Source organism: Paramisgurnus dabryanus, chromosome 23, assembly GCF_030506205.2.
Source record: "Paramisgurnus dabryanus chromosome 23, PD_genome_1.1, whole genome shotgun sequence".
Classification (NCBI taxonomy): Eukaryota; Metazoa; Chordata; class Actinopteri; order Cypriniformes; family Cobitidae; genus Paramisgurnus; species Paramisgurnus dabryanus.
In genome coordinates, this window is record NC_133359.1 from 2,799,909 (window position 1) to 2,812,461 (window position 12,553).

The window sequence follows — 12,553 nt, forward strand, 5'->3', positions numbered from 1 at the left end:
GCTATACGTCACGCAGGGGTGTCGAACTGGGGGTAAAACCAGTACTGATTACCAGGGCCCCAAGAGAGGGTCCTTGAAAAGTCTGGAATATATTTTATTTTATTAAATTTGATAATAAATGTCAGATGAAATGTAAAGTTAGTGTATTGGTCGAATAACTGACTGACTTGACCGAATTGACTGACTACATTTTATATAAGTAAAAACATCGAAATCTAAAGTCTCACGGTCCCACCCCTTGCTAATGCGCCAAATGGTTTAGTCGAGTGGTTCTCAAACCGGGGGCCGGGGGTGCGAGATGGTGCAAGGGGGGCCCCAGTTTTGACATTTTATAAAATACATTAATTTATCATGAATTCTGTGTAAGTAAACCTAAAAAAGGCTACTAACCAACAGCACTCTTTGTATAATTTATTTTGTTTTATTAAAATTTTAAGTTTTATAACTGGGTTTTGTCATAAATTTTATTTGGGGGGCAGCAAAGCAATGTGCCTTAGACAAGGGGGGCCGCACGCTGAAAAAGTTTGAGAACCACTGGTTTAGTCCATGTGCATATGCATTTTGTTTATGTTAGTTGAGCGTCTGGTGAAGCGCAAACTTATGAGGTTGAAATGTCTTTCTCAAAGAAAGCTAAATCAAGCCACCAAAAAGAAAGGAAAGACATAAGAAGGAAAAACAAAACGAGGGGAAACGATTTGTGACTGACTTCTGTTCAAAGAAAGGTGAGCAGAAACTAGAACACGAAATCTATGGTGCTATATTGTTTGACTATTCCCGCAATTGTTAGTGCTAAAAATAAACCGAGACAACCCATTGAAAAAGCTGAACATACACTTTCAGATGATAATTTAATTATAGGCTACATGCAATTTGAGGTGAAAGGCTAAATAAATAAACGGTATGCAAAATGTATGTAAAAATTAAATTTCTTAGCAAAATAAAATATGATTGAATCAAGTCTTGTTTGGTTATCATACAAGTTGTTCATATAGTGATTAAAAAACTAAAATGGAAATATGGGGGGCCCATCAGGACTGCCTATGCATAGGGCCCGGGACCTTGTGCTACTCCCATGGCGACCCCAGCAAAATTAAAAAAAGTCCATTGGCAGACCCTGCAACAACAACCACATTGTTACGTTATTTACATCTTCAATTCTTTGTTGTCTCATAAAATTTTTCTATGATTGTCAGGTCAGACAAGGGTCTAACGTTACATTGGTCTAGCTGTTTGTGTGCGTTTAAATACTGCTGTTACAAAATTGACATGCATCCACTTTCCCAGCATCTATGAGTATGACTGTTCATTTTTGAAAAATGGTCGACATGCCAAATTAAACTGAGATATAAGCTGTGCCATAAGTAGGGCTGTCGCTTTCCTTTCGAAAATAGATTGCACAATCGATCAGGACCAACCAACACAAATTTCGAAAATGAAAATAAGAAATCTATTTTAACTGCCTTCTCCCGAGGGCCGGGGCGCGTCCATCAAGATACGCCCGCAGCAAACGCGTGTCACACAGCAAAAGCAGCTTATACTGTACCCACAACGTGATAATTACCAAGTACACACACACATGCGCGGACACACACACACACACACACACACACACACACACACACACACACACACACACACACACACACACACACACACACACACACACACACACACACACACACACGCACACACACACTCAAAACCCACTAGAACACATCATTTGAGGGGTCTTTTTTAAATCTCCTGGGGAGCATACCCCCAAACCTGTGTTTTCACACAGTACAATTTAAGTATAGACTTCACAAACTGTTCATAGTGATTACACAGAGAAAAGGTCCACAATTCACAAATTAAGCCCTACACCATCCAAAAACCCAGCTACATCTCTCATTTGTCTCCCAGTCCTTGTAATGTAATGTAGAGAACAAAACACATTCAATGAAAACCGTACCATTTTAAATTATGAATAATTTCCATGGCCCCCCTCCTGGAACCTCATGCCACCCCTTTGCCAACCCTGGGAAAAATCTCTAGATCCGCCACTGTGCCCGGGAAAAGCACACGAAATGCATACACATCTCAAGCCACACTGAAAAAAATTATACGCTGGATTTACTAAAAAAATGAAGAAAGTTTTAAGTAAGTTTTTTAAGTAAGTTTTACATGAAATTTTAAGCAGTTTAAGCTTTAAAAAATTAAGCAATTGCTTAAAATTCCATGTGAAACTTGCTTAAAAAGAGGGATGCAAAAATTCTATATTTTTTAGTAAATCAAGCTATTTATTTTTACGACTTATCCAAAAGTCACTAGATTTGTCGCTATAGGTGCTTTTTTATAAAACAGGCGCTAAAGGGGTCTGAAAAGTCGCCGAGTTGGCAACACCGTATGTAAATGATACGGAATGGTGAAGCGGTTACTGTTACAGTAGTAATAGGATATATCACGGCCATCAGCCAATCAGATTCGAGAACCAGAAAGCACTATTGTATTATAAAGTATATTATATTATTCACTACAGTAATTTACCATAGTTAATACTACAGTATAGCTACATTAATAAACTTGTTCTAAATGTATATGTGTGAGATGCTGATGTGTCAAAACTTGTCCTCAACCTCGATCAGAAGGTTACCGTATTTTGCAATAATAGATTGTCTGGGCAGGTCCATAACTCCTCCCACATTTTACATCACCAATAAACTAGCATGGTATTTAATACAAAACTAATAAGCTAAAGTTTAGGCTAGTCTTTTTTCATGATTGGAGTAGTGACAGTTGACAAATCACAGACGATCATTGCACAACTATGCCTCGGGGTGATTACAAGTAAGCAGTGTTCAGTTACTCTTTGACAGATGAGAAGAGTTTTGATGAAGGTGAGTAAATTAAGACTTTATGCCTTTCATAGTCATCGCAATAGACACTTTAAAAATTATTATTTAATATTTAAATGAATATTAATGATTTATCGATTTAAATAATAAATCAACCAGCAGTGCAAAAAATTTGATTTGGTAATCTATAAAATTAATCTTCTTAGGTAAACCAAGTGCATTCTAATGCCTGCAATCCAAATCTGAAATATCTGAATTTAATACATTTAGACAGGACTTAAGGATATTGATATTAACATATTATAATATCAACTATGATTTGGGACATAAAATTTAAGATACTTTTTAGAATGGATAATGTTTATAAAACAATGAAATTAACAGCATTTAAATATTATATAAATAATGTATCTTTTCTGCTCTTAATTTATCTTTTGAATTGATGAAATGACCAAAAAATCTCTGTAGAGCATATTCAATATTTTAAATAGATGCACGACAAATGCGATAGATAGATTTCAAACATTTCTTCTTTTTCCTTTATTTCTTTACGCCATTCCAGGTTAGGGGAAGGACAATTTAGCTTCTCCAACTTGCATGTTTTTGGCCTGTGGGAGGAAGCCGGAGTACCCGGACAAACATTTCTTCATTTAAAAATAAATTCCTTTTCAATGTGATATGTGATAGCTATATTTTCATTAATTCCTGACTCTATCATACCCTATTAACCCTTTTTACTAGGGCACGTGCCACAGTATAAAGCTTTTGTGCCCTGGTGTAAATTTTAGCTGTTAACTGTATTAATTTAATCACGGCATGCAAAAACGGATTTATATGCAATGTAGTAACGCAATTCATGCTAGTAAAAAGCGAAAGTCTGCAGTTAGATGTCTTTCAGATTCACAACTTTTGATTCAATGTTTGTCTCTGCTAACAGTTAAAATCTTTTGAGCCGTATGAAGCTTGCATGTGTTTGCCAATATCTGCCATACTGTCAAGACAGAGGGTTTGCGTGCAGGTGTGTGCAGTAGTGGCCAAAAGTGATGTCCGACTTTAAATCATTTTTACTTACATATTTTATTAAATATACATTTAAATATTTGTATCCATGTAACATTGGTGTTTGGAGTATAAACTAAAACTCAGCATTCAGAAGAATTTATCATGCGCCTCCGTAAGGCGTCTGTCCAGTCTTGGATAAATAATCTTTGTTTTTTCCAATCTTTAATGATCTTTTAGTTCTGAAAAAGTGACAACATGGCGACTGCAGAGAGCGTGTCAGCTTTTTTAGACACCAACAGAAACTGCACGATACAGATTGCTAACATGAGCGAAGTCTACAGCCTCATCAACGCAAAGTAAGGAGAAAATGATGAACGTACTGGAATACATTGTCATTTGTTTTGTCTATCAGATTATTTGAATTTCACCTGAACACTTATTTGAACATTTAAAATGAGCAAATGTGTTATTCGAAAATTCTGTTACCTTGTACAAAATGAAACTTAATGTAAGCTGTCATTTTTATTAAAACATTATTGACTTAACTCTAAACTTCTCTCAGGGTCTACACGTTCAGTGGGTACTGCTGCCATCCTCCTCAGCCCACAATCAGCTCCAACAAGACCGGGGTCTGCGCAATCACTAAAACAGGCACTGCCCGTGGGGCCGTAGGTGTCTTGACCTATGACCTCTTCCATATGAAGAACAAGGTGTGCACTGAACGCATCGCTATTCTGTTCTCCGTTCCCTACGACTACAACTTCTACAGTAACTACTTTGGAATTGGGGTGATCAAGACTGCACGTGAGTGCAATGAAACCCTGTACAACGACATGTATTACGGAAGCGACAGCAGTTTTACCCGTGCGAAAGCAGAGGAGTCTGGAATCACTCACAAGGCACAGAGAGTTGAATTAAGAGCAACTATGTCAAATGTGGGCAAAGCTATTATTAAACTAGAGATCCATGACAAGCTGGGCTAAAAGTATGTAATTTAGCCTTACAAAAGAATTTATTTTCATGAATTCATAAAAGTAAAAGTATGCAATTGTGATTGTAAAACCTAATAAAGGGGCAAAATAGTTAAAATTGACTGAATCCTGTATTGTGTATTGTAGTTCTCTAAACCGGGCTTAAGACCACTTTTAAAAGATCTTGGCCTCGTCTTGGAAGTGTATTTTTTATCATGAATTTTATGCAGTTTATTCAGTTTTGGCATATGATGTTGGCAATTGATTAAGCATTGTTTAAGTTTCTCCCAATGACAATTTTTCTAATTTTATTACTAAAAACACCTGCATTGTGTTAAGTGGATGGCAAGCTGTGGAAAGACAGTTCAGAATAAATGGTTAAGTTGATTTCAGCTCTTCACTTTTATTTGTTTAGACAAATATAAATTCACACATATCTGCAATGCCTTTGATTATTTTTGATTACACAGAGACAAGAAGTGCCTAATCATATGCATATTCCACATTTTATTTTTATTATTTCCACGTGTTTTAATGCAGTGACTTGTACTGGTCTTGGTCTTGACTTGGTCTCGACCCTTTAAAGTCTTGGTCTTGGTCTTGTCTCGGTCTCTGCCTGTCTTGGTCTTGGTCATGACTTGGTCTCGGTTTAGGTGGTCTTGACTACAACACTAGTGTATTGAATTATTAGTTACATAGTGGAAAGTGGTTTAAAGTGAATATCTCAGGTTAAATTTTTTTTCTTGAGATAAATATGTAACCTTGTATAAAAATACATTACACGACTATGAGATTATTTCAATGCATAATCTTAAAACAAAAACATTTATACCAGACTCTTTCACAAGCACACTCTTTTCCCCTACAAATTCAATTTAAAAATTTTAACATCAAGTCTATTCCAAGATCACTGAACCGGATTAGTTATATGTGTTGGATATGCTCTATGCGTATCATGATCATAAACGTAACATTGGTTAATAATAATAAAAATAATAACTTACAAAAAACGTGTGGCCGGAATGCAGCCAGGGAGCGAGATGATTAAGAAATCATCTTAATGTGAACAACGTAGGAATTGCATAGTTGTTAAAGAGAACCCATCCAATGCTTCTGTGTGATGTCAAAATCTTGGGGATTTTTGCAGGCAAATAAAAATTCTCTATGCCTGGGCATCACTTTAAATGCAATGGTGATGTCTACTTTGCCAGCCGAACAACGCAACTGGAGCCTTTGATCAGGGTTACAACTTGTTCAATGTTATTGTCGTGTTTGGGTTCTTAATATATATAATAAAAACTCAGCAGCGCTCATCTACATGGCATATACTCATATACACTATTCACTGATGAACTCCCCACTATACTGTTAGGAAGGCCCTTTACTGCCCCCTAGTGCCCAGTCATATAACATTATTCTTGATCACACCACATCTCCCTTTCTGAAAAGCATTAAACTTAGACTTAAATCCTTTACCCCATGTTACATCAAACTCTTAATCTCACATTTGTAACACTGTGAAATATCAGGTCTACTATAACACATTTCTTTACAGACCTATTTAACACTTTTCCTATTTAACGCTTTTTGTTATTTTTTTAACACAAGTAGCCCCCAAAACATTTAACACTCAACAGGATTAAACTTCCCATTAATCACATTTATATGACTTAACAACTTAAACAAACCACGTTTTTCTTTTTAGTTCTCACAGGTCCAATATATCTGGCTTTTTGATAGTTCTGCCAGACTTGGTTCTCACAGTTTGAGGAGAGCCCGGAGCCTCCTCCGAAGATATCTGACCAGTGTCTGTCGAAGTATTCAGCGGGTCAACCCCTACAGCATGTTCAAGTGTTTTACTGCTGTTGTTTGCTGACATGGGCACAAGGTGACAACGATTTCTCCTTAAAGTACCTTGTTATCCACTGACCAGGTAAGATCTTGGTGTTTCATTTGCAGATTGTATCTGTAATCAACACTTGATCACCTGGTGACAGGTCAGAGAGGTTTCTTACTCTGTGTCTGCGGTCATAATTTCTTGAGTCTATCCATCTCTTCTCTCTTTCCTTACGCTGCAATGACTGAAGGTCTGGGATGGCTGGCTCCAACACCACTGGGTGAACAGGAACCATTGTGCGCAGGCAACAACCCATGACAGCTCAGCCGGACTGAAGTCATTGCTCAAAGGAGTGTTCTTGTAAGCTAACAGCGCACAATATGGGTCAGTTGCTTTTTTTAGCAGGGTTTTGATGGTTTGAACAGCATTTCATCGTTGCTCTGAGGGTAACTTGGGCTGCTCATTACATGCTCAAACTCTTACTCAGGGGTGAAAGCTGTCATGTGAGCCCCAGTGAACTAAGGCCTGTTGTCCGTGACTAGAATCTCTAGTATGCCATGCCTGGCGAAAATTGGCTTGAGGTGTTTTACCACATCCGCACTTCTTTTAGGGCTCGGCTGGGCCACCTCCACATACTTGTAAAAATGATCCATGACAAGTAAGTAGTCTTTCTTTTTCAATGTAAACATATCAGCCCCTAGCTTCTGCCATGGCCTATCAGGTAGCTTGGAAGGCATAAGAGGCTCCGTCACATTGGCACGTTTTTTAACGCACAATGTGCATTTCAACACCAGCTCACCTATCTGGCTACTTAACCCAGGCCACCACACAGATTGTTTGGCTCGTTCACAGCCTTTAAAGACTCCCTGGTGCCCTTCGTAAATTTTCTCTAGCACCCTATTCCTTGTAACTGAAGGGATAACTAGCCTAGTACCCCACAATAACAGCCCATTGTGAGTGCTGAGAACAGCCCTTTCAGTCCAGTAAGGTCTTACCAGCGCATCCAATCTACTGCGGTCTGGCCAGCCTTCGATGCAGAATTTCATCACTTCGGCACACACACTGTCTGCCTCTTAGCTGGTCCTGCAGTTCAGACAGGTAGGTCTCACTTGCTCAGCAAGGAGCTGAGGAAGAAAATAGGGCGTCTGGGCCTGTGCCATTAGTGGAGGCAGCCTCGTGCTACAGTTTTCAGTCAGGCCACAGACGGAGGACAGGATTAGAAGGAAATGCCTGTCCCGCTAGCGGAGGCATGCTCATGCTTGGGGAGGCGAAGAATGGAAGGAAGGAGCTGAGGAAAAAAGGGCATCTGGGCCTGTGATAGTAGTAAAGGCAGAATTGTGTTCATTATCTTTTGGCAATGTTGGAGATTGTGCACCTTAAAAAGGGTTTCATGTTGTAATGCAATAGTTAAATAACTGGATTCTCTTTCGAATGTTTGAATGAAGGATTTATGCAATTGAGAAGTATATTTTTCTCTTTAATTATGTTGTTTTAATAAAATAAAAATATGTTTGCTCAAAGGGGGTCTCACCCAGGGTCTAATTCCATTTACTGTAGAAACGCCACTGCCGGCAACGCAATGCCTCTTTGGCTATATCAAAAAATATGCAGCGCAAAACACAAAGAAAAAGCAGAGAGAGAGAGAAAACGAAGAAATACCCTGTTCCCAGACGCAGCAAGATGCTGCAAATATTTGCCAAGAAGGGAGCAGGTTAGTCAAGTTATCAGTAAAAGCACCTAACTTTGTGTAGCCTAGTCTTTACCGGATATTGCTGCTCCTAACAGTATAGGCAGATCCGGGAATTTATTTGCATTTTCAAATTAACCATGACAAGTCTGTATTTACCTGTACAATCTTTACACTTTCACTTTCGATTAAAGGTTAATCTCTAAACCTGCTATGCAGGTCAAAGTCGGTCATACAGGACTGCAGTTTTCTCAAGAGTTTGAGAATAATTTATAGATATGATTTATTTAAACTACTATATATGTACCATGAAAAGGAGGTTTGAGAGGGATGGATAGGTGGCTGGGTTGAGACCAGTGGAGGTGTCAGTAAGAACAATCCAGTCCACTCACTTTAATTACATTCCATTTTAAGAGATAATGTAATTTTTCTACTGTTATTGAGCTTATTTAAACGTAGCGGTTAGTGCTTAAGACAGCGCTTTTTTTCCGCATTTACCTCTAAGTTTAATATTAACTTTTTTAATTTGCATGTCAATCCTGCACCCCGCAACCCCTTGGATGCATAAGCGATTACCTTCTCTCCTTCATCGCTACTCTGCACCAACACAGCCCCCAACCCAACATCACTGGCATCTGTGTGGACTTCCAACGGCAGGGAGGTCCCAGACTTCATGAGGATAGGTGCATCCCCCAGCGCCCTCTTTAGATGATCAAAACTCTGCTGACACTCCTCTGACCAGAGTCTTTTGTGAATCCACCTGCACACCCTTATCTGAGACTATATGGGCCAAGAATTTCAACTCCCACCTGAACAAGGCGCACTTCTTGAAGTTAAGACCAGACTTATGGAGCTTCCCTAGAATGTCATGCAGATCTCTGAGATGTCGTTTAGACATGGGTGAAAAGACTATCATTGATGTACACACAGCAGATCTTCCCTATAAGCTCTCTCAGAACCTTCTCCATTAGCCACTGAAACTTTGCTCCGGCATTCCTGAGCCCAAATTGCATAGAACTGAACTGATAAAGACCCATGTGTGTTATCATGGACGTCTTGGCCTTACTGTCCCCAGACATGGTGACCTGCTGCACCTGTATTTTCATCAATACACAAAGCATTCTTAAACTAACGATTTTGCATAATGAGCAGAGATAATGGAGGGAATAAAGACAGTGCACCATTCAAATATGCAGACAACGCTGACCACAAACAAAAAAAACGTACCAAACTGTATCAGTTAGATGACCTGCTTAGCGCCTTATATTATAAATGAATCAAATAAATATTCTGACAACGCTGAATACACACAAATATTAAGCCCCCCCCCCCCTTTGTCTCAGTCCAAATAATTGAACTAAAAGTCCAAATTAAAAGAAACCTCCAAACTAAAAGTCTTTTCCAGGATAGCGATACAGTCTTTACCTTCCAACCAGGAAACCAAGATACTGCGAGAATAATCCTCAGACCAGAACACAAACCATGAAAAAAATGAAAAAAGGCGATCGCGAATATTGTAATATACCACAAAAAAAAAAAAAAAACTAAATAGATCTCACTGGATCTGTAGCAATAAGAGTAAAGTAATCCCCCAAGTCAGAAAGTTTGAGTTCCGCACGTCCTCTTGCTGGAGACGCACGTCCCAATTAACAGTGTATGTGGTTTTCTTTTCAGTACTTTTGTAAACTGGTCTCCCCCATTAAAGCAATTTCTTGTATCTTTTTAAATAGATATATAAAGAAGGAGACTAAATAACAGATATTTAGTAACTGCAGCTGCAGCAAACAACACTGGCACCACATATGCAAACCACACCCATCCTGCTAAATTTCCCTTTTGTTTAAACACACACAGATGTATAAATTAGATTAATGTTAATTTATGAAAATAAAAACCAAAAACTTTCATCATATTTACACTTATGCGTCTGTGTTGCTTGGGAACCGCTCCGTTGCAGCCACACTTTATTCTTAGCAAACTACTTTGTTGAGCGGAAGACTAATATTTGTACTAAAATAATTCTTTATTTTACTTATTTGCTGTGTTTTAGTCTATATAACCCTGCTATGCATATGAAGTAACTGTTTTATAAAAGCAATAAGCCCCGCGAAGCAGTGGTGTTACAGTGCATTTAATAACAGCTATGGGAGTTTTAGGTACTCCGCTTCGCCTAATGCAACGTAAACCACTGTTTCTTGGGGTTTATTGCTTTAATATTATATTATACACTACAGCTTAATCATTTACCATAGTTAATACTACAGTGTAGCTATATTAACATAGTGTAGTAATTTACTGTAATAAAGTAAAGTTTAGGCTACTAGAATTTTTTCATGTGGGAGGAGTCCCCACTGCCATAGACAAACATTGCATAACCAAGTATCAGGGTGTTTATATATAAGCAGTGTTCAGTTACTTTTTGACAGATGAGAAGAGTTTTGATGAAGGTGAGTAAATGATTCTGATAGAACACAGTGACACATTGATGCATGAAGATTTATAAAATATGTTACTATTTAAATGAATATTAATGATTAATAGATTTAATAATAAATCTACCAGTAGTGGAAATAATTGTGATTTGGTAAATCTATAAAATGAATATTCTTAAGTAAACCAAGGATTTGACAGACAAGTGTATTTTAATGCCTGAGTTTAAACTACAAACTCCGAAATGTTTTTATTTGATACATTTAGACAGGACTTAATTTAATGATATTAATATTAACATATTATAATATCAACATATTATGATTTGGGACATAAACATTTTTTAAATGTGAAATAATATTTAGAATGGATAATGTATATAACAAATTAAACTAACAGCATTGAAGAAAACTATAAAAAATTTATCTTTCTGCTCTTAATTTATCTTTACATTTACATAATGTACAGACATAAGCCAAAGTAATCTCATGCAAGCCCAGTACCAGTGGTGGCCAGTGACTTCTTTTTTTGAGGGTGCACGATGCGAAGTTCGTCACAACATGTATGTAGCCCGTCATGTGTGTGGTTCGCTCGCGTTTGCCAGATACTCGCATAATTTCATGCGTAATCAGAGTTTACTGTTAAGGGAGTGTCCTGCGTGTATTTTGTGAACGTGAGCGTCTCTTTTATCATAAACGGTTTTGAAGCGTGTGCAGCAGGCACTTATTTTGACAAAACACGTGATGCACATGGTTCACATGACGCAACAAACACATATTTTAAAAACAAGAGCAACACACATGACACTCCGAACACATATTTTGAATTTGCGCCCCTCGGAAGAGCAGTCAGTACACTTGCTGGACTGGGGGGCAGTCAGGATTTTTGGGTGGACAGCCATTTCTCGCACTAAAATGATTCATGCACTAAAATGATGGATGTTTCAATATAGGAAAATTATAATAAAAGGCAATTCATATATTCTTTTGCACGTTTATATTCGAAATTAAAATAGATGCCATGTTGTAACCCACATGGAAAAAACATATATAAACATATATGTTTCAATATAGGTTTTGATATAAGTTTTACATATATGTGACATATATAAAATTGGCCGTTTTCCTATATTATATGTACATATATGTACATATATGCACATATATGTTAACCTATATATTGGTAAAATTATTAAAATCTGTAGCTGCTAATAAATTAAACATAAATAAAGGTCCAACCAATGACAGTCTGCACCTGTAGGAGCAAGGTTCAAACCTCCAACCTTCAGATTACAAAAAAAAACACAATCCCACGCGCCACTGCTGGGATTCGAACACCCAACCTTCCGATCATTAGACAACTCGCTTTACCATCTGCGCTACTGTCACTGTTAAATATCACTGAACAGTAGCTGTTAAATTAAACCATTTTGTTATACATGTCGTAGACAGATCTTGTAAATGTTTTAAATGTGCAGACATCATAACTTTATTTAATAATTCACATAATTTATGGCCTGTATATGCACATATATGCACCTCAATTTTGCATATATGCAGCATATATATTATCATATATGGGCATATATGCTGTATATGTGCAGCATATATGGGCATATATGCTGTATATGTGCAGCATATATGTGCATATATGCTGTATATGTGCAGCATATATGTGCATAGTAGCTGCATATAGGTTTCATATATGCGCATATATGCTGTATATATGCAGCATATATGTGCATATAAGCTGCATATAGGTTTCATATATGCACATATATCCACATATAGGT

The 12,553-nt window shown here is 37.5% G+C and overlaps 1 protein-coding gene across 3 annotated transcripts; it reads left to right on the forward strand.

Annotated features, from left to right (window-relative positions):
* The first annotated feature begins 2,745 nt into the window (after positions 1-2,745).
* Positions 2,746-5,151, forward strand: LOC135768127 (deep-sea actinoporin Cjtox I-like). 3 transcript variants are annotated; one of them, XM_065277271.1, is made up of 3 exons: positions 2,746-2,876; positions 4,074-4,192; positions 4,399-5,149. In XM_065277271.1, exons 2-3 carry the CDS (start codon positions 4,092-4,094, stop codon positions 4,817-4,819), a joined length of 522 nt encoding a protein of 173 aa, XP_065133343.1. In that variant the 5' UTR covers positions 2,746-2,876; positions 4,074-4,091; the 3' UTR covers positions 4,820-5,149. The 3 variants fall into 3 exon arrangements, with proteins under 3 accessions (XP_065133343.1, XP_065133345.1, XP_065133344.1); XM_065277273.1 differs by lacking the exon at positions 2,746-2,876 and adding an exon at positions 3,458-3,874 and having other exon boundaries at positions 4,399-5,151; XM_065277272.1 differs by lacking the exon at positions 2,746-2,876 and adding an exon at positions 3,462-3,852 and having other exon boundaries at positions 4,399-5,150.
* Positions 5,152-12,553: the final 7,402 nt, after the last annotated feature.

Bases quoted from the DNA above. Each gene is read 5' to 3' on its own strand.
- LOC135768127 (XM_065277271.1), top strand. From the start codon at position 4,092: ATGGCGACTGCAGAGAGCGTGTCAGCTTTTTTAGACACCAACAGAAAC. The intron at 4,193-4,398 runs GTAAGGAGAAAA...AACTTCTCTCAG, and splicing joins TACAGCCTCATCAACGCAAA to GGTCTACACGTTCAGTGGGT.